This window comes from Bombina bombina, chromosome 3, assembly GCF_027579735.1.
Source record: "Bombina bombina isolate aBomBom1 chromosome 3, aBomBom1.pri, whole genome shotgun sequence".
In the NCBI taxonomy this organism is placed as follows: domain Eukaryota; kingdom Metazoa; phylum Chordata; class Amphibia; order Anura; family Bombinatoridae; genus Bombina; species Bombina bombina.
This window is the reverse complement of record NC_069501.1, coordinates 528,133,419-528,155,597: the sequence shown is the minus strand read 5'-3', so window position 1 is coordinate 528,155,597 and position 22,179 is coordinate 528,133,419. Positions and strand designations below refer to the sequence as shown.

The 22,179-nt window shown below is 42.7% G+C and overlaps 1 protein-coding gene across 1 annotated transcript; it reads left to right on the top strand.

The window, feature by feature from the left end:
* Nucleotides 1-6,854: 6,854 nt before the first annotated feature.
* On the top strand, nucleotides 6,855-16,082 carry LOC128652418 (uncharacterized). Its single transcript, XM_053705356.1, has 4 exons — nucleotides 6,855-6,970; nucleotides 14,488-14,719; nucleotides 15,532-15,953; nucleotides 16,028-16,082. The coding sequence occupies exons 1-4, from the start codon at nucleotides 6,855-6,857 to the stop codon at nucleotides 16,080-16,082; spliced, it is 825 nt and encodes a 274-aa protein (XP_053561331.1).
* Nucleotides 16,083-22,179: the final 6,097 nt, after the last annotated feature.

Genomic DNA, 22,179 nt, shown 5'->3' with positions numbered 1-22,179 from the left:
ATCAGATGAGTCTCTTGCAAGCAGGTTGGATTGTGATTTATCATACATTGTAACAGCTAGAAGAGAAGACAATGAATTAGCAAGATAAATAGACTCCATTAACCTTCAAGTAACCAATAACACAACTGAGGTGCATCCTTTTCAAATGTTCAAAGAAACAACTCTGCAAAAAATGTTGATTACAGACAAAGGTTTAAATCGGAGCCATTTTGAGAAGGATATTCCTTCACACTTTACATTAACATTAAGTAGAGAGGAATGGAAAAAGGTAAAACCAGAGCCCAGGAAAGGCGGCTATCGTGTACTGAAGAGTAGCTGTTCTGATATAATAAGCAAGAAGGTCAATAAGATAAATAAATATTGTGTTATTGCTTTCAAATACAACAGTGTGAGGTGTCATGCATCACGCAAGAAAAATACTGCCTTCTGGCGTGGCAAAGGGAAATGTAAATTTAGTGGATGTACAACATATACTTTTGTGCTAGAAAAAAAACCTGGGAAGAAAGTCAATGAGGTAAAAATTAAAGTTCATGTCAATGGCTCAATTAGACATCCAGCGAACCAATCATTCACAAGGAATACACGTGGTGAAGAGAGGCATAACCTGAAATTACAACTAGGACAGTTAAGTCCCACTCACTTGCGTATGAAGTCCCTGTCAACAGCAGACCCTGAGCAAATCATAGCTGGCAATCTCAATACTGTTAAAGCAACCCATGTTTTTACAAAAATGTGTTTTTGGAGTGTCTAGACATACAGCAAAAACAGGACAAGAAACAACATCATTCTTTTATAAGCAGACACGCATTTATACAGTATATTTGTATGAGGCCTTTTGTTATTCATGTTTACTATGATGTACAACTACATATACTGAAAGATCTCCAGTCTTTGGGACACTCTTCAGTCTAGTTAGATGCAACTGGTTCTGTGGTAGCAAAACCAAAAGAAACTGATCACGAGATTTTGTATTATGCCTTGTGTTTGCATATTAGCTCCCCTAAGAGGTATATTGTGCCAGTAGCAGAAATGCTTACATCAAATCAAAGCACACCAACAATTCTCCACTGGTTAAACTGTCTATGCAGAGATTTTTTTAATTTATCCAACCATAGTTTAACCCCATAAAAAGTAGAGGTGGACTTCAGCTGGGTAGTGATACATGCAGCAATGCAGGCATTCAATCAGATTACAGTTGTTCAATATATCAATCGATGTTTTCGCATCTGCGGAGGAGAACTTAAATGCACAATGACTGTAATACACATATGTGCCGCTCACATGATTAAGTTGGTGACTGTTAAAGCAAGCAAAATACAAGCCAGGAAGCAAATCAAAGATTTTGTTATGTATTCTTTTGCCCTGTTACAAAATGCTAAAAATTTAAAAGAGTTATAGGTGCATCTTATGAGGCTAATCTATGTGCTGATTGTTAAAAGTGAAACAAATACTTGCCTGGAATATGTTCGACTGATCACACGATCAGTAAAAAAACAAAAAAATACAGCTATATAATGAAAACATAGATGAGGGCAAATTTGACCTTGAGATTGCAGAAGACATACACAAAGAACGCACAATGGCCTCTAGTTATCAAAGTCTGGCAGACCTGATCCGACAGTGCGGATCAGGTCCGCCAGGCTTCGTTGAATACGGAGAGCAATACGCTTGCCGTATTCAGCATTGCACCAGCAGCTCACAAGAGCTGCTGGTGCAACGCCGCCCCCTGCAGACTCGCGGCCAATGGGCCGCCAGCAGGGGGGTGTCAATCAACCCGATCGTACTCGATCGGGTTGATTTCCGGCGATGTCTGTCCGCCTGCTCAGAGCAAGCGGACAGGTTATGGAGCAGCGGTCATTGTGACCGCTGCTTCATAACTGCTGTTTCTGGCAAGTCTGATGACTTGCCAGAAACACGGGCCATCAAGCTCCATACGGAGCTTGATACATATGCCCCTATAAGAGAATCTTCGCCATTTTATAAAATGTTTGAATCAATATGATTCGAAATTTCACAGCAAACAGAACATGATGAACATGAAAACCAGAAAGAAAATATGAATTATTGCCCACAGTTTATTTCTATACTTCAAAAATATATAGCAACCATACCACTGTGGAGTGGAATAATTTTAAGTGAAGAGAAAAGTAGAGATACAAATGCTGCAGTGGAAAACTGGTTTCGTATTGTGAAAAAAGATGTCTTAAATGACAAATTACACAGAAGAGTTGGAGACTTTTTACAAGTAATGAATGAGTTTGTTCAAGGGAAAATTTGTGATATTGCTTTAGGAAGTTTGAAAAGTTCAAATATTAAAAAGGAAGTTGGAAAAAAGAAAACAAAAGGTAGAAAGTGCAAATGGAAATGAAAATTTAAAAAAACAAATGATCCCATCAAAAAATCAAACAGAAAGTGCAGGGCTGCAGAATAGCCAGAAACGGGTTAAGGGTTAAGGAAGCAGGGAGGAGGAGTGTATGTGGGTTGTGTGAGTGAGACTAGCAACAATGTTGCAGGCTAAGGGAGGGATCTTGACTTACCAATAAAAAGGGGCTTCTGGGAGTTTTAGGCCCTCTTTTTCTGTTCCTGGCCATCACAGATCTTCTCGTGTTAGCTGTGTTTCTGAAGTGCAGTGATGAATAGGTCACGCAGGTCTTCTCTGCCTCCTCTCCGGTTCAGGGACGTGGGCCCTCAACGTGGACGCAAGGAACCTGCAGAAAAAGAGATGAGTGACGTAGAAATTGTTCCCCCTTCCCCAGGGTCCCAGGGACCAACCCTTAGGCTCGGCCATAATACTTTGCAAGGGATTAGCTCTAGGGGGGGAGCGGGGGGAGAGAATGTACGCCCAGCAGAGGCCTCTGCAAGGGTTGAGGAGGAGAATAGGGAGAGGGGTAGAATGGAAGTAAGTGAAAGGGGGGAGCAGCTGGGTGGGACTAGCTCTGAGGTGGGTAGGGGCCATGGGTCAGTCGAGCATGGGGCCTATGAGGAAGGTAGGGGGAGCCTGAACCTGGTGGGGCACATCGAGCACCTGGATGTGGGGGCTATTCCCCAGGGACAGCTAGCGACCGTGTGGTCGCTAGTGCAGTCCCTTTCTAATGTATTGGCCCCGGTTTTTGGAGCGCAAGGGGCTACCCCCTTGTCCACCGCTCCTTTACTAATTACTCACGGCGGAGGGCCGTCCGCGGGAGGCTCTCACACCCACGCGGCGGCCCCATCTACCGCCACACTGCAAGGGCCTAGTAGTGGTCCGACACGTGGCCCATCCACGAGCAGGGATGGGCCCGTGTCGGCCGCTGGGCCTTCTACCGCCACACTACCTGGGCCAAGTACCGGCCCGCCACGCGGCCTATCCGCCAGCTTGGAGGGGCCCGTGGCGGTCGCCGGAACATCTACCGCCATACCACCGCCATTGACAACCGGAACGCCACGTGGTCCATCCGCTTGCTTGGATGGACCCGTGGCGGTTTCCGGAGCTGCTACCGCCACACTACCATCACTTACCACCGGGGCGTCGCATGGCCTATCCGCCATCCTAGGTGGTCCAGCGGCGGCGTCCTCCGGTGGTGTAGAGGCCATCGGGCCTGGTCCTTCAGGCCTCGCTAGGCCTCCGTAGGCCTTGGAGCCTGCATTGCGGCCCATCCATGCGCCCGGATCCATGCGCCCGGAGCCCCGCCCACTGACGCACTTCCGGTGGGCGGGACTTCCGGTCGCGGCCGCAGTAGGGCTTTGAACGTGGCCAGGAGAGGAGCAAAAAGGACAGCTCTATCCGCATCCCTCTCCCCAGAAGGTAGGAGGGGGTGCCGGCTGCGGGGGGTTGGGGGGTGCCGGCTGCGGGGGGTTGGGGGGTGCGTGGCGAGGGGCTAATGCGCGCGCGTGGGACCAATTGTTTAACACAATGGGTGATAGGGGGGAGACATTTGGTGGGATGGGGGGGGGATAGGAGGGCATGCACAAATAGGGGTGTCGCATTTAAGGAAAGGGGTGATGATATTGGATACCACAATATGAGCCCTGGGCAGTTAGGCCCACAGGACAGGGGCACGTTTTTGAATGCGCAAGGCAGGGAAGGGGCAAACTTGCCCAATTCATGGAGGATGCAACAAGGTAAGGAACAGCAGGCAGATTTTGGGCCAGAGCCCCGGAATTGGGGGGGAGTAGGGAACATGCAGGATGGGGTTCAGCATTTGTTGCAAGGGGGACAGCTGCAGAGGGCTGATGATATGGCGTGCAGAATGAATGCTGGAAGTGTGAATGTACCCTTGCCTCCCAAGTCAGCCGGTACTCCTCTCCTGTCTTTCTTCCCACAGGTGCAATCGCAGCAGGCGGCGATCCAGGGGACAGGATTGCCTTCAACCACTTCCATGGCGGCAGTAAGATCGTTGGCGCCGCAGGCACAGTCGGCTGAAAGGGGACAAGGAAGCGCAGAGGCAGGTGAGCAATATCTTGCACCACAGACACTAGAGGAAGGGAAAACCAGTTAGTCAGAGTCAGGGTCTGAAAGTGACACTGAGTTAGGTTTACACAAGAAAGGGGAGAAGCGTATGTACAGGATGCTAAGGACCCTGATGGCAGATAGGAAGAAAGCGCGCAGCCAGGGCTCAGTGCCGCAAACCGAGCAAGGGGGTAGTGAGGATACGGGCGCGGCCGAGGAGCATGGGGGCACCCAGGAGGGTAATAGAAAATCGGCGCTAGAAGGGGATTCGGTCACGGTAAAGGTGCACTGCTTACACGAGCACCTGAAATCCAAGACAATTAAGAAAATACATAGTAGAAAATATGTTAACATATTTGAGCTCTCGGCTGAGGCTCAAAAACAAAAGGAAATGGCGGAGGATGGGACAGGCCCTAAGAAGCTGAAAAGGCCGGACACCTACGAGGAGTGGGTGAGCTGCTTTAGGGTGCTGGGGTCTTGTTATTTGGCCAAATGGCCTATGCAGGGGGCAGATATCTTAAAATCTCAAAGCACGATAGAGAGGATCTATAAATGCCATAAAGAAGGAATATGGAGGGATTATGATATCACGTATCGCAGAAAGATGGCGGTGGATCCATCCCTGTCGTTTGGGTCCATTGAGTTACTGCTATGGAACAAACTAGGGCCCGAGGTGCAGGCGTCACCTGCAGGGCTGTTGGGTAGCCAACCCTTTCGGGCGGGCGCGGCGGAAAGGGTGGGAATGCTGGAAATTTCAATAGAAGCAGTGCGACAGGGGGCAAAGTTGTTCCTTTCGGCACGTGTGCCGCTACTGCGGTGGCCAGCACCCAGGGGTCGAATGCACCAGAAAACGCGAGCAGGCAGGGGATCGCAGCGGGGGCAAGTTGCCGCCAGCTTGGAAGGACCGGGAGGCGGCACGCTTGCTGCAGTCCGGTCTGAGGGAGGGGTTTGTCATTCCCGTACAGGGAGTGGTAACGGGGTCCATAATTCGGAGGAACTTGAAATCGGCGAATCAGTTCCCAGGGGTCGTTCGTGAAAAAATTATGAAGGAGGTTAGTTTGGGGCGTATGGCATGCCCATTCAAACAGCCGCCTGTCGAGGGACTAATTGTGTCCCCGTTGGGTGTGGTGCCTAAAAAAGAAAGCGGAAAATTTCGCCTTATACAGCACCTTTCGTTCCCGAAAGGGGGATCAGTGAATGATGCCATTTCACCGGAGCTCAGTTCCGTGCAGTATCAATCATTTGAATCTGCTGTTGATATTGTGCGGGAAGCGGGGGTGGGCTCGCTGATGGCGAAGCTGGATATCGAATCAGCATTCCGGCTACTCCCCATTAACCCTGTTTCATTCCGGTTAATGGGTTGTTACTTCGAGGGCAGCTATTATGTAGATAGGTGCCTCCCGATGGGTTGTTCTATTTCATGCGCCTACTTCGAAACGTTCATCACGTTTCTGCATTGGGCGCCCATTATTTGGACGATTTCTTGCTTGTGGGGGAACCGGGTTCCTCCCAGTGTGGCGACCTAATGCGGAGCATGACCTCCCTAATGGAGGCATTCGGGGTTCCTTTGGCATCCGATAAGACGGAGGGCCCCTGCACGCGCCTCACTTTCTTGGGAATTGAAATAGATTCCGTGGCTAAGCTATGTAAGGCTTCCGGCGGACATGCTGAGCCGTCTGCTGGGCATGGTGCGCTGCACCAGGGAGGCTAAATCAGTGAAGGTGAAGGAGCTGCAATCATTGCTTGGTCTCCTGAACTTTGCGGGGCGGGCGGGTCATCCCGATGGGCCGCGTTTTCAATCACAGATTGGAGGCGCAGCTGGGGGATGGTAAGCTCCTCACAAACTTCAACGGGGTCTGTATATGGAGAACACCTGCGGAGTCCAATCAATCCATGCATCTATTCACCGATGCAGCGGGCTCCGTGGGGTACGGAGCAATGCTGGGCACGGAGTGGAGAGCGGAAGCGTGGCCTACTTTGTGGTTTCTGGCGGGTTTGACAAAAAACCTGTGTTTCCTTGAGCTATTCCCGATTATAGTAGCTGTGGAATTATGGGCACAGAGGTTGGCTAATCGAACGGTTATCTTTTGGTGCGACAATCAGAGTGTGGTTTTCTCTATTAACCACTTGTCAGCAACCTCGGCGGTCGTTGTCAGGCTCCTTAGGCAGCTGGTACTCAGATGCCTCCAGCATAATATCAAGTTTTCAGCCAAGCATGTGCCGGGGGTTAAGAATATCATGGCTGACACGCTGTCTAGAGGGAAATGGGAGGTGTTCAGGAGGGTTGCCCCTTGTGCCTCACCTCACGGCCTGCCATGCCCGTCTTATCTCTGGCAGCTGGAGTTCCCTGGGAGTTTGTGTTCCCCTTAGTTAAGGCGTCATTGGCTCCGGCGACCTGGACATCATATGTGAGGCACTGGAACGAATGGCAGGAGTTCTGCGGGAGAAGGAGGTTATCTTACTGCGACACTTCTCAGGTAACCCTGTTAAAGTGGTTAAGGGACCTTCAGAGGAAGGGCGCCAGAAAATCGCTAGTGCAGGGTAAGCTTGCAGCCCTATCTTTCTTTAGTAAGCTGTTTAGGGAACGCGATTTCACGGGTACTTTCGTCGTTAAACAAACATTACGAGGTTGGGCGAGAGGGGAGCCCCCTAGGGCGGACAGGAGGGAACCCATTACTGTGTCTCGGTTGGTGGATTTGATGCACGCCTTAGAGGAGGTGTGCGCAGGGCAATACGAGGTTGTGCTGTTTAAGGCGGCATTCGCGCTGGCATTTCACGGGGCGCTGCGAATGAGCAAACTGGAGCCACCATCCAAAAATTTGCCGCTGTTGGGTTTTCAGGGTGGGCCAGGAATGCGGTTTTGTTGCTTATTCCAAGGTCCAAGACAGACCAGGAAGGAAGAGGAGTATGGCTACACCTACCAAAGTTAGGGGATGCCAGAATAGAAGAGAAGAGGGGTACGGTGTCTTGGGGGTGGGGGGTTTTGCTATCTGCCCAGGGTAGGGGGATCATTGGGGAGATCAGTTGATGATTTGCATAGTTTAACAGAGTTTTGTGTTTTTTCAGGAAGGTGCACAGGTTCTTGTAAAATCTGGATTGTCGGCCACTCGTTCATACACTGGGCCTCCACACGAGCGTCAACACTCCCAGCTGGGAGCCGAATGGGCTTTCACCCCTCCCGGGCGTCCGTCAGGTGGCTCGGCCGCAGAGGCCTCTGTTGGCACGACATGCCTGCATTGATACAGGAGGCCTACAGAAGGTGGGGTCGTCCTGATGTGATAGTCATACATCTGGGGGGCAACAACCTAGGGGCGATGCCTACCCTAGAGTTAATTCAAATTATGTGCGCTGACGTTAGGTGGTTGCACGCATGGTTGCCTGGGGTAAGAGTAGGTGGTCACAGGTGATTCCCATGCTGCACTGGCGGCATATGATCTGCCATAAGGCCGCCTTTGGAGTACGAAAGAAAGTCAACAGGGACGTAGGGAAGGTCATCAGAGAATTGGGAGGTTTTATAGTGAGGCACCCCGACATCTCAGCAGGGGACAGGAGCTTGTACAGGCAGGATGGGGTCCATCTAACGGACCTGGGGTTAGACAGGTTTATAGAGAACATTAGGAAAGGATTAGTAGCTGCAGTTATGTAAGTTATAGGGTAGTTAGTCATAGGTTTTTGGCGGCAAGAATCAGGTGGTTGTTGTTTCTTGTGGCGGGCGGTAGCGACCCAGGCGTCAGATAGAAAGCGGGGAGGAGTGACGTAGCCAGGCGCGTGCCTGGGGAAAGCTTCTCCTGGTTTGCGGTAGGCCGAACAGCTCGAGTAAAACCTTCTATCCGTTATGCGTTGTAGCCGGGCTCCGCTTTGTGTCAGCTGCCTGGGCCTGCTTCCCGCTTCATGTGAGTTAGGTAGTTAGTTTGTTTGCCGCTTAATGTTTTTTCAAGTTGAAGTTATAACGTTTACATGTAACCATGTAAATGAGTCAGAGTTCAATAAGGTAAAAACGCCCTGATGTTTTCGTTAAATAAACATCCAGGGGTGCCTCGAGTTAATAAATGACCCAATGGTCTTTAAATCCCAATTGTTGTTGTGTCTTTATTTATTAGATTAAGTAGATGGTTAAGTGGGGGAGAGTGGGCTTTTCTTACAGGGTCGCACGACATTGCTCCTTTAATCCCTTAAGGAAACACTTTAACTCATGAGGAGAAATGGAAGGAAAAAAAAAAAGTAATCTAAATACTATAGATCACCAAGTCCAAAATCAAAATCTATGATTGTTATGTGTAACTGCCCACCATGGTCTGGGTCAGGGAAGTTGGGAAGAAAAAACATAAAATTACTAAACACATGTACAATTGACAATTTGCTTTTTGTAATTCACTTGGCAATGCAGAACTTTCCTCATGTATTGCATGAGTTCATTGACATAGCAAAAAGGGACACATGGATTAGATCCATATTGAATGTGCATTCATATTATACTAAACATGAATGGAGTAAAGGAAAAATTGAATGGCTAAAACAATTTGAACGATTTCAAAGTAAAACTGTATGGGATGCATTTGGCACAGAGGAGGATATGGTAGTTTGCCGTCTAAACTATCTCTATGTCACAACTGTTGAAGCAAGATGCTGTAATCTCTTGTGTTCAAGAAAAACTTACTCTATAGAAATATGGTAAGAAATCATTTTGTTTATCTACCTTTCTGTATATCTAACTATACAAATTTCTAGGTATGTGCATTCAGATGATTTGGTAGCATACAAAAGTGGAAGAATGTGTCCACTTGTGCCGTTTGTCTCTTTTCTGATATCTTTTGTGAAAATACAACACACTAAGATCTGTGCAAATAGAGTTCTTAGTAAGTTGTACTTTCACTTGAAGAAATGCAGCTCCAAAATGAGCCAAATGTCATGAGAGAAGCAGCCTTCTTGCGAATTTGGATGCTACCGAAGCATCCAAACACACATGCCAACAAAATTATGTAATCATGGAACACTCACAGTACTTAGTATTTAAAAAAATAATAATTATAGAGACAATCAATATCTACGTTCAGGACCTTTTTAAAGTCTTTTTCCTAAAGTTACAAGAGTCAAGTATTCTTTTACAGGAAGGGGGTAGACTGCTAGACAGTCATAAAAGGTTTAGGTACAGATAGACTTATAGGGTTAGGTGTAAGAGGTCAGATAGTCTTATAGGAAAGGGAACAGGTAGTCTTAAAGAGGCAGTAATTAAAGGGACATTAAACACTAAATACATGCTATATAGAATGATGCATTCAAAGATAAGATTAGTCCATGAGTAACATGTAGATGTATTTTTTAAAGTTTCATTAGTTGTTTAAAAAGTGACAAAATAAGTTTAAAGTTTTAGTGTCTATAAAACACTGGGAGCTGCCATGTTGTAACTTGTGTTACGTTCTCTGCTGTGGCCAATTAGAAACCGTTATAAATAGGTCACTAGAGTGTGCAGCCAATGGTTGTGCCGGATTTAACAGTGTTCTGCACTTCCATTTCTTACAGGAATTGAAAAGCTCACAATTTCAGAATGGAATTGCAGGCAAAGAGGACAAAATAAATAATGAAAGTATATTGCAGAGTTGTTTTATATATACAATTTATCATTTTATATTATCATCTCAAAGTGTTTAATGTCCCTTTAAGGTTCTCTCCTAATAGTCTGAATAGTAAGTGGTAAAGGTGTAAAGTTTTCTTAAAGGGACATTAAATCTAAAATTGTTTCATAATCCTTTTTTGAATGAACAGCAATACACTAATGTGATGTAACTGAACACATTTGGTAAGCGAGTCTCAAAAGGCATATATGTGCAGACAATAATAAACTGCTAATGCCCAGTAGTAGATTGATTTTCTTTAGTATATAGGTATTTTTTTTTTCAAAAACGGATACCAAGAGAATTTAACAAATTAGATAATAGATGTAAAGTGGAAATTTAGAAAAAAAAAATTTGATCCATCTGAATCATGAATAAATTGAGTTTCATGTGCATTTAACAAGCAGGGGGTTAATGTCAGTAAGTCTAAAAGCATCAGGGAATAATCTTAAAAGGACAAGTAGATTTAAAGTGTCAAGCAGTAGGTGTAGACACTCTTAAAAGGTCAGGGAGTGCTGTAGCCTTAAATTAAAGGAATTTAGGGATTTATAGTCCAAAAGTTTTCAGTGGTATATAAAGTGACAGGAGTTAGAAGGATCAGTCTAAAAGGGGTAGGAGCAGATAGTCTTAAGAGGGCAGAGGTTTAGGGCCAGGTAGTCTTAAATGGGCATGGGCAATGTAGACTGAAAGGAACAAAGTGTTAAGGGGCAGTGGTAAACAATTTTAAAAAGGCAGTGGGTAGTTATTAATAGGGCATGGAAAATGTAGGTGATAGTGCAGTGAATATGGAGTGATATTTTTAAAGGGATAGTGGTTATATAATCATAAAGGTGTAGGGGTTAATTGGTAGATATAAAATTACTTTTTGTGTCACTTGTATTAACAGAGACTAAAATTCAATTACCACTTAAAACTATCTCTCTTTAAAGACTACATAATTCCATGCCCCTTTAAGACTCCCACTATCCCTAAAACTACCTCCTTAGAAACCTTTAAGGCTATATACCCTTATTGTATTAATTATATCTTCCCCTGCCCCTTTAAAACTATATACCCCCTCTAAACCATTAAGAACACCTGCCCCTATATTACAATCTACCCTACTATCTTTGCAATTTAATACTACCTATCCAGCGCCTCTTTATGACAATCTGACCCCTTAAATCCTTTGCATCTTGTAGACTAACTGACATTATGCCCCTTTAAGATTATATACTCATATCCCTGCCTTTAAAGACTACCAAATGCACTCTCCATTTAAGCCTAGTTGACGCTTAACCTTCTACCCCTTAAAGGCCACTTGTTTTTTAATAATATTTGCTATAACCCTTTAAGACTATCTCCCCCTACACATTTAAAACAATTACTTTCTACCCCTTTTAGACTAACCACTAGCTCCTGTCAATTTAAAATTATACACCCCCTTCCCTGTTACATATACCAACCACTTAAACTTCCTAAGCTTTTAAGATTATTTACCCCTTTCACTTGCAGATTATTTCTGTTACACCTGTAAGACCTCTCCTATCTACCGCCTTTATTGTCCCTTAAGACTATATTACCCCTTGCACCTTTTTAGATAATCTACCTTATGCCCCTGCTCTTTAATACTACCTTATCCCCTGCCCCTTTAAGTCTACCAGATCCCTTAACCCTTCTGCCCTTTTAAGACTACCTGGCCCTCTGCCTAGAGCTAGATGTGGTCACAGCACAGTCTCCCTAACAGAAAACTATGAGGAAGTCTGTCAGAGTGTGGGGACTCTTTGTCAATGCCAGACATGTATATGACCTACAAATACTACAAGTACAAGTGGGGGGAAATACCTGCAGAGTGTATTTTAAAGTAGTGAAAGAATATTTGACAATGTGTGGATGTAATTCAGAGCAGCATAATTGTGCAATGCAATTGTCATTAAAACATGTGGGTAATTCTACATGTATTTTTTATTCCTATACCTCCTACTCCTGTATCTCTGCCTATGTTTGCCTCATTTTGCATAACTCTAATTTACCTCCTTCCCTTGCTGTCCATATAATCCGGTAAGTATTCAGATCCCTAACTGATATAGACAAGGTATAGAAAGAGGTAGGGCTGCAGCAACTAATTATTAAGATTGGTCATAAAAATAGATGTTAAAGAATATCATTATCGATTGGGTGGTCTGTTATTAGTTGGTCAGTTGCACAGCACCAGCTGCCTCACTCCGATGAACTCCTGCACATGGTAATGTCAATTTTTTTTAAAAAATTTCATATGCAATTAATTTGCCGATTTTTCTCAGATTAATGGGATACCATGTGCAGGAGTTCATCAGAGTGAAGCAGCTGGTGCCGTGCAACTGACCAACTAATCACAGACCACTGAATAAATAATGAGATTTGTTCACAACTATTTAAATGATCAATGTCACAGATTAGTTGTTGAAGCACTAGAAAGAGGTATTTACAGACCTTAGAGTGACTGTGCTGAAGATGAAAGAAAGAGACAGAGAAAGTTGTAATCTTACTAGTCAAAACCACAAAACGATATGAGGATTCAAAAAGACAGCCAAGTTAGATTAGCTGGAGTCAGGGCATGTAACAAACTTTGATGGTCAAAAAGCAAGCAAAGTCAGGGACACAGTAAAACAGGTACAAATAGTCACAATATCAAAATCACTAAATAAACCATGCAAGGACCATGAACTGACAATTAAACAAATGAAGATCAGACCTTAAAGGGTCAGTGTGCTACAGTGTTAATTTCGTTGACGAAAATATTTTCGTCAAATGTTTTCGTCAGCGGCCGTTTTTAGTGACAAAAAGTTAACGAAAATGAAGTTATCATTAAGTCAATTGATGAGAAATATGACGAAAATCAATTCCAATTTTCGTCATTGGACGAAACCGAAACGAAAATGTGAGGGTCTGAGGGAGGGACGTCACCTGAACCTCCGCTTTTTAGTTTCCTCTGAGCTCCACCCACCGCTGTCAGTGAGATGCACGCAGCCACGCATGGGAGTCTGGGAGAGAGAGTGAGAGACGCAGGCGCAGCTGCAGGTGCAGGATCCCTCTGTTTGCCTAAGGGAGTCAGGACTTCTGGAACAACGCCCTGCAGTGCAACTGAGTGCAAACCACAGAAGAGAAGAAACAAAAAAAGAAAGGGCGCCTCCTAGTGTAGCCAATTTTTGTAAGTAGATAATATATATTCGCAGATTTTGTACTCACATGTAGTGAAGGCAACGATAATGCCTAGGTAGATGGTCTGGAAACTTATCAGTGTCCCAGTTGACTGTGCACCATGAGAAGGGCTGCTCCTCTTGAATGGAAAAGATCTGGAAAACTGGAAAAATATACAGAGGGCGACTCCTAGTGCAAATCAGTTGATACAGTTGTAAGCCCCAAATGATCCCTTTAGAGAGATACTCACATATTATGGAGCACACTATAGTGCTAGTGAGGCAAGCTGGGTATATTATATTCTTAGTTTTATAGGATGATCTGTTACATTGTACTAAGAATTTAACCAATGTTGAATAACATACAAAGTTATCTTTATCAGATCTCTGTAGTAAATATATAAAACATGTTGTATATGCCATTTAAGGAATGTTAGGTGGTGTCAGCAGAGTTGCTATGGTAATAGTAGCAAGAGCTAATTAAAAGGGTGTGAAATGGGTGTAACCGACATCCCAATTAGTTTTTTTGGGTTTAAATAGGAGACTTCAGTCATATTTCAGTAGAACTTGCCTGAGGAAACAGAGTGGTGAGCTCTGAGAAACGCGTAGCGTGTTTTACTGATTGTTTTTATGTTCATTTATTTATATTTATAAAACTCATTTTTGATATACTTCTGGAGTCTCCTATCTTTTATTTGCTACATTGATCCACTGCTTGCCAGAGTGTTATGTGCGCTGGGCCACCATAATATACCCAGCTTGCCTCACAGAAGAGAAGAGGAAGAGTTGGAATTGGAACTCCTCCATGTCTGGAGAGTGGAAATTGAATGTGACGTGGTGAGTGACTTGTGTGTTTGTCTACTGAATTTTTAGTATAAGATCTCGGTTCGGTTCACGTTGCCAGTGCCACATGGTTATGTCGCCATGCAATGCATCCTCCTACCCTACTCTTAGGTGTCAGGCTTCCTGTCTGTGTGTGTGCACTGTGTAGTGTGTATCTCACAGTCTGTCACAGAAAAGTCCATGTATTTATTTAGGAAGGATATAGGAGGATCTGGCATCGGCATGGCAGGCTCAGCTCAATGGTGGCCTGGGTGGGTGGCGCAGGTGACTTATAAGGAAGGGGCACTGATCTGATGGGCCTGAAAATGAAATAGTAGCAGAGTGGGGGCTGAGGGGTTGCTGCTGAGCTGACTGACTGACCCTTGCTTTAACAATTACAGCATTTTTCTGTATTATTACCATTTTGTCTAGTACTAGTAATATCTTTCTTTTTGGGTAACACCAGTCACCAACAGGTAGCATACCCTGCTGCACAAACTGTACAGATACAGATGACACTAGTCACTGAAATGTTAGTGTCTGGGAGAAAGAGAACAGAAGATCTATGGATGCATTTTACATTTGATGCTAAGGAGAACAAGACCCTTTGCAAACCATGTGGAGTGGCAATCACTGGTAAAAATAAAACAAACTTGAAGCGTCATTTGCAGATGAGTCATCCCGAAATTCATACAAAGGTACTATGCACTGCACAGTCACACTTAAATGGTTGTTTAAGATAAAGTTATTTAGTCAGGTAGGCCAAACTGGTGTTTTCTTTTCACTAAACTTAAAGGGACATAAAACAGGTTGGTTTGGTTCAGGTTCAGAATAGATCTGTTCAACTGCATATCCATTATCCTAAGCTAAACGGGCTAATTTTTTTTAATAATTTTCAAAACTAAGCAAAATGAATTACATTATAGCTAAGCTGCCCCCTGGCCTGGAGCAGCCAACTCCACCCCCTCAGTGTTTTACAGTCACAGGCATTGTATTTCAACTGAGTTCGCACACAGCTTCTAGTTCTCAAGGCATGCTCCAGTAGATATTATGGATAATCCCTATGCATTTTGGAATTCTACCAACAACAAAAACACACAATATATATAGAAGGAAATGTCTGGGATGTGGGGGGAGTTAGAGCTTTACAATTCAGAAACTAAAAAGAAAGGGTTAATGTCGACTGGCGAGGCACTGCAGTATAAAATTGCAGGTAAAGTAATTAAAATACATATTATTAATTATATTTTGTCTCTATCCTATCCCACTTGTTTTATGTCCCAATACAAGCCTAAAGAAACCACTGCTGTCCTGTATTGATTGATGAGATAACTAACCCTTTTGAGAGTGACATATGGTGGAACTGGGACTCAGGAAGCAAGGGACATAAATGTAGTATATATATATATAGAAAGAGACAATTGAACTTGGTGCTGTGGATGGGTGACCGTGAGATAAAGAAAAATCAGAATAATTTGATTTTTTCCCCCCACCTTATTCACCCCCACAGATACAGAAAACATCCAATGATGGGCCAAGTCAAGCCAGTGCACCACAGCAAAATATTTACACAGCTCTTGTAAGTGCTTCAAAATACAAAATTGACTCTAAGGAACAACAGGCCAGGGAGGATGCCATAGCAAAATGGATTGGGCGCACTGGATTACCAGTCAGAACGATTGAAGATGAGGACTTTGTTAACATGATGGCGACCGTAGATAGGAGACTGAGTGTTCCAAAGAAAACTAAAATAAATAATCTGATTGACAAACATTATGAAGATGAAAAACAAAAATTCAAAAAGAGACTGGCTGCTGCCCGGAGAGTATCTATTTGCACTGATTTGTGGACAAAAAAAGGACTAACAGCTTCATTCCTTGGTATAAGTGCGTGCTACTTTTGTGTTGACCAAAATAAAGCTGAGCACATATTGTTGGCCCTTGAACAAGTAGCACACCCACACACTGCACAGTCAATCAAATCATGTGTGGACAAATGCTTGCAAGAGTGGGACATACCAAAGAAGAAGATCCTTACAGTGATAACAGACAATGGGAGTAATATGGTGGCAACATTTAAACACACCACAGCAGCAGCAGAAGAACCACCCAGCTTTAGTGAGGAAGACTCCCCCATAACGGAAAGTGACTCTGAGTCGTCTGAGTCTGAAATTGATGATTTGCGGTGAGCCATTTTTATTATTTTTTCAATCTTTTTCATGATGACAGTCAATTTTAACATGGATATGAGATTGATGTTGGGGGCGGGCTGTATCTTTTGTTGTTATTTTTCCATTTACACTTTGTATTGTAATCTTGTGTAAAGTATTCCCATCCATCATTAAGATATTGAGGGTTTAAAAAATTGAATGGAAAACTTTTTTATACTTTATGCTTAATTAACTGTGCTCTGTCCTCTTAGGTACCAACAGATCGACATGGACCGGACACCGTGTGTGGTGCATACCTTACAACTTGTGGTCCACATGGTGCAGAAGGAGGCAAGTGTTAAGAGAATCCTTGATAAAGCAAGGTCAGTAGTGAAACCCCTCCTGCAAGTCTTCCGTTGCAACACAGAACATATTGGAGCAGTGTGGCCATATTGTTTTAAATGACTGCCCCACACGCTGGTCAAGTACATTCAACATGATCGCACGACTCATCAAAGTGAAAGACTCGGTCTGCCAAATCGCAAACAACATGGGATGGGACAGCTTTCTCCCTAGTGAATGGCAAAAGCTCACATCATTGCATGATCTACTGCTGCCATTTGCAGAACATACTAAAACCCTCCAGAGTGACACCATGTCCATGTCCCTGGTTGTCCCTGCCCTCTTTGATCTGCTCAGTCACCTTGATGACTTTAAACAGAACACTAGCTACCAAGACCTTGCCACAATTGCACAAAAAATGAAAGGGAATGTAAACCAGCGTTTTGCTTCATTCTTAGATACAACAGATGAAAGGTTCTCCCCACTTGCAGCTGCTGCTTGTTTTGTCAACCCTACTGTCTGTGAAACCCTTGTTGATGTGGCTGATGAAAATATTCAGGAACTTCTTAAACAGGCAGAGGAGTATGTGATAAGAAAATCAGCATTGCCCCACACACAAGATGAGGATCTGTTTGAAGAAGATGATGCACTTACAGTTGTAGAAGAGGAGAATATTGAGAAATCAAAGGAAGAAGCCCCACCATCCACATCAAAGCACAGTCTTTCAGTTTCTCTCAAAATGCCGCAGAATACCCAGGCAGAGGACCTCCCCAAACAGCATAGAGCAGCAGATCAGAAAATATAGGGAGGAAGAGCTTTTGCAACAACCCATCACTGATGACGACACTGGAACAGATTTTTGGCTGTCAAAGAATGATACTTTTTATCACCAGTTAAAACCTTTTGCATTAGACCTGTTGGCTATGCCAGCTTCTCAAGCCTTTGCAGAGAGAATATTCAGTGTCACAGGTGACCTCTCTCGAGGCCGGCGGAATAGAGCAAGGGTCATATTGGCACGAAGTGCTTTCCTTAAAATGAATTGAAACAAATAGAAATGTCTTTATTCTCCAGTTACTTATAACATGTTAAGCATTTTTAGCATACCTATACTTGTGGGTTTGGGTTGTGTTTCACTCACTGCTTATTGCTATAGGAAGAATCAATAATTCAACAGTTCTAATTGTCAAATACAGTGACAGTCATAGAAAAAATGCCTAAGGCTAGTGCTACAATACCATAAGTGAGTGTGTGTGTGGATTAGAATTTCTGTGGAACTATAATAACAACCACCACCAATAAACTCCTCTCTCTCTCTCTCTCTCTCTCTCTCTTAGCATTGATAATAGAGGTAAATATATCACACTAAAGAAAAAGAAAAAGAAAAATAGACCAGTAAGTTTAGTTACAGTAACTTTCAATTAGATGCATATTGTTGCTATGGATGAATCATGTCATGTCAATGAATCTAGCAGTGAATAGTATTCACTCACTCCTGACAGCACTTCCTAAACCTATACAAACGTCTCAGACAGATTTATAATTAGGCAGAGTAGGCACATATCATTTTTTTACGTCAGGCAGGCCCAGGTTCTGCCCCTAGGGGAGTTGGCAGCAGGACCTCAGTGTAAGGGTTCCCTACCTTGCACCTGTCTACAATGTGGTGCCAGAAATGTAAATCCACTCCAGCCTCTAGTAGATAGCTAAGCTATAGGTGCTGCTCACTTGCTGTCAAATTTAGCACTGAATAAATAGTATTATCTGCTGTATTAACAGCACTTCCTATAGCAACAATATGCATCTCATTGTAAGTTAGTGGGGTGTTGTTAGTGTGATACATATTTACCTCTATTGTCAATGCTTGCTGAGACAGAGAGAGGAGTTATAAAAAGTGGTGATTGTTATATAGTTCCACACAGTACAGCTGCTAGCATTGTAGCCTCTGCACTTTTTCTTTGAAATGTATCTGAGAATTAGAATTGTTGAAATTTGAAACAATAAACTGTGAAGATGTGAAAAATTGTGAACAGTCCACGTCCAGTGAGTCAGTTAGTAACTGATTCTTATTATAGAAATAAGCATTACCCCTCTAGTATGGGTTAATTACTTTAGTAGTTATGCTGTCTGTGCCTTTGCTGCCTTGTAGAACTAGCTGGCTGCAGAATTGTTTTGTTGTGTACGGTTAAGGTTAAAGGGACAGTCTACACAAAAAAAAAATTAATTTAAAAAGATAGATAATCCCTTTATTACCCACTACCCGTTTTTGCATAACCAACACAGTTATATTAATATACTTTTTACCTTTGTGATTACCTTGTATCTAAGCCTTTGCAGACAGCCTCCTTATCTAAGTGCCTTTGACAGACATGCAGTGTAGTCAATCAGTGAAGACTCCTAAATAACTTCATGGGAGTGAGCACAATGTTATCTATATGACACATGTGAACTAGCACAGTCTAACTGTGAAAAACTTTCAAAATGCTCTGAGCTAGGAGGCGGTTTTCAACTGTTTAGAAATCAGTTTGAGCCTAGCTAGGTTTAGCTTTTCAAAAATACCACCAAGGGAACAAAGCAAATTTGATGATAAAAGTAAATTGGAAAGTTGTTTAAAATTGCATGCCCTATCTGAATCATGAAAGTTTAGTTTTGACTTTACTGTCCCTTTAACAAGTTACTTGAACTGTTAAAAGGTTTTATATTCAGGTAATAATATGTGCAATGGGATTACAGTACAGTTGCACTTCTCTTTGTCAAAATTCAAAAAACAATATTCTTGTTTGTTAATTGTTTAACAGTACACAACTAAACAATTCTGCAGCCAGCTAGTGCTACAAGGCAGCAGCAACATCAAACTTGCTTTTATTTTGCTGTCTGTGCCTTTGCTACTGCCTTGTAGCACTCGCTGGCTCTGGCTGCAGAATTGTTTTGTTGCGTACTGTGTTCAAGTTAGTAAGTTACTTGAACTGTTAAGGTTTTATATTCAGGTAATAATATGTGCAATGGGAACACAGTACAGTTGCACTTCTCTTTGTCAAAATTCAAAAAGCAATATTCTTGTTTGTTTATGAAACTTGCTTTTATTTTGCTGTCTGTGCCTTTGCTGCTGCCTTGTAGCACTTGCTGGCTGCAGAATTGTTTTGTTGGGACTTGGGTACTGTTAACAATAACACGTTACTTACTTGAACTGTAAAAGGTTTTATATTCAGGTAATAATGTGCAATGGCATTATTACATTGATTGAACAGTACAGTTGCACTTCTGTTTGTAAAAATTCAGAAAAACAATATTCTTGTGTTGTTTGTTTATGAAACTTACTTTTATTTATAAAGACGTTACCACAACGGCTAAAAGTAAATTTGTGTCTGTATTCTTTTGTATGTACTATGTTCGAACTTCGAACCTTAATACCAATACCATAAATAATAACATTTTTAATCCAGGAGTGTATGTGTATATATATATATATATATATATATATAATGAGTTTGGATTGGAAATTCTAGATAAATGCTTAAATAATGCACAATTTAACGCATTAGATTTTAGTTTTAGTCGAATTTTAGTCGACTAAAATCGCCAGTACGATTTTAGTCGACTAAAATTCGACTAAAACTAAAACAATTCAGATGACTAAAATACGACTAAAACTAAAATGGCATTTTAGTCAAAAGACTACGACTAAAACTAAATCAAAATTTGCTGCCAAAATTAACACTGGTGTGCTATAAAATAGTTTTTCCCTTAATGTATTTCTAATTACTTTTTTTACCGTCTGCAGAGTATAAAATGTATGAGATTTGCTTTTTAAAGTTTATTTGTGTATATGAATTAGCTGATTTTGAGTTTTGAAGCCACAACCTAATAAAATGGGTTGAGCTTCTAGGTATAATCAGATCTCATTACTTTATCACACTGTGTACATATACAGTACCTGCTTTTTTTCTTATATCTGTCCATAAACCAATCACCAATACTTGGAGAGAACAATGGAAAATTAACAATGGAAAATTAACATTTTATTACCTTAGAGGCTTCCGGTGGGAGGAGCAACGTAGTGCAGCTGCGAGCACACTCTCCCAACTACAGGCTTGACACCACGCCGACACGCTTTCCATAGGCTGAGGATGATATACCCCAGCCCGGACTTGTATGCAGACACTTGCCGGTTACTGCTACCAGCGTGAGAAGCCCAAGACTAGCTAGTAGCCCTAACAACGCTGCGGCTTTTGCCCAGACCAGACAAGTGAGGGAAGTATCTGCTGGGAGAACCGCAAGGACGCACTGATCGAACGGCCCAGGACGTAACGACCTCAGAGGGAGGTTGTGCGTAGCTGGGGAGGACCCGATCAAAATTCGACTATCCCGGTTCAAGTTTTTGACATCTGCCGGTACCTCAATTGGAAGGAGCCTGGAACACCCTCACAAGCGGTCTGGCTGGACATTCCAGAAGGTTTGGATAACCTCTTGTCAGAGCAAGTAAGTCCCTGATCACATATCAGGGTGAAGGTAAGAGCGGAGTGAAAGAAGAGTATAAGTGGAGTGTAAAAAGGGATAAAGGCGTCTACTGAATAAGCTGTCTGGCACGTAGCAGAGTGATACTGTATAACAGGGGGAAATACGACAATTGGTCATATTATGAGACAACGGCAGTACACAAACTGGACTTAGTCAAACATATAACTCCCTGAATGCTGTATAAAGCTATAAGCTGCATACAAGTTAGGTGTACAAGGCCATCTTGAGCATTTGGGGCTAGATTGGTCCATACCCAGAACCGACAAATTGGTGAAAAAGACAGACAGCGCCACATAAGCACAAAACATGACTTTATGGATGTAATCATTTATAAAGCAGCTCTGATCGATTATTACTTTCCTCTATAAAGCCAAACTCATTTAGGTGGAATCTTGGGAATTAGTATTAAGAGAACTGAGCTGTTAAACATCTAAGAGTTGGTGGGTGCTAATCCCAACTTATGGTGAAGAAGGAGAATTCTATCACTAAACATTGAGCAAAGAGCCTGTGGGTGTGAAAGTTGTTGAAAGCACAACATTTACTGCTGTTAAGTCACGTAGCAGACCACATACCGGAACAGAATCTAACTAAGATGGGATAGATCTGGTATAGATATGGTATAGATAAAGGCATCTCCTTTATTAAGAAAATAAGACTTCGGACGGTTAAAAGAATATCTTGTATAACATATTTGAATAAAAAAAAAAAAATTTGGTGAACGAGATCTACATGTCAGATGATCTGGAGTGCCCAGATTCACAGAAGTTAAATTGATAGAATATTCTTTGCATTGAACTCTCTAAACCTATATATGTGCCAAAACTGAGTTATGATAGAATTATTGTTATGCTTGGCGCTATTGCTAATTTTCTATACTGAATGGACTGAGTTATTATTGACTGATTCATTTATTACTGTATTAGTTGAGGGTTTCTGTATTTGCAGTTAAGTGAAATTATAAGGTGTCAGTATTGTATTTCAAGGATTGAATAAGCTTGGTCTGTTTTTTTAGAGTCTAGATAGATAATAAATAAGAAGAGTAGACAATAAGTATAGGGGAGATAAAGTAGGAAAACACTATTTTATACATTTTTCCTTGCTTTGAAAAGTGAATTAGTCCTAATTTGACAGAGTGTTATATACACACCATCTATT

Excerpts from the sequence above, each read along its gene's own strand:
- LOC128652418 (XM_053705356.1), top strand. The coding sequence starts at position 6,855 with ATGGCAGGAGTTCTGCGGGAGAAGGAGGTTATCTTACTGCGACACTTC. Across the intron at positions 6,971-14,487 it reads CAGAAAATCGCTAGTGCAGG|TCACCAACAGGTAGCATACC; the intron begins GTAAGCTTGCAG and ends GGGTAACACCAG. Across the intron at positions 14,720-15,531 it reads ATCCCGAAATTCATACAAAG|ATACAGAAAACATCCAATGA; the intron begins GTACTATGCACT and ends TCACCCCCACAG.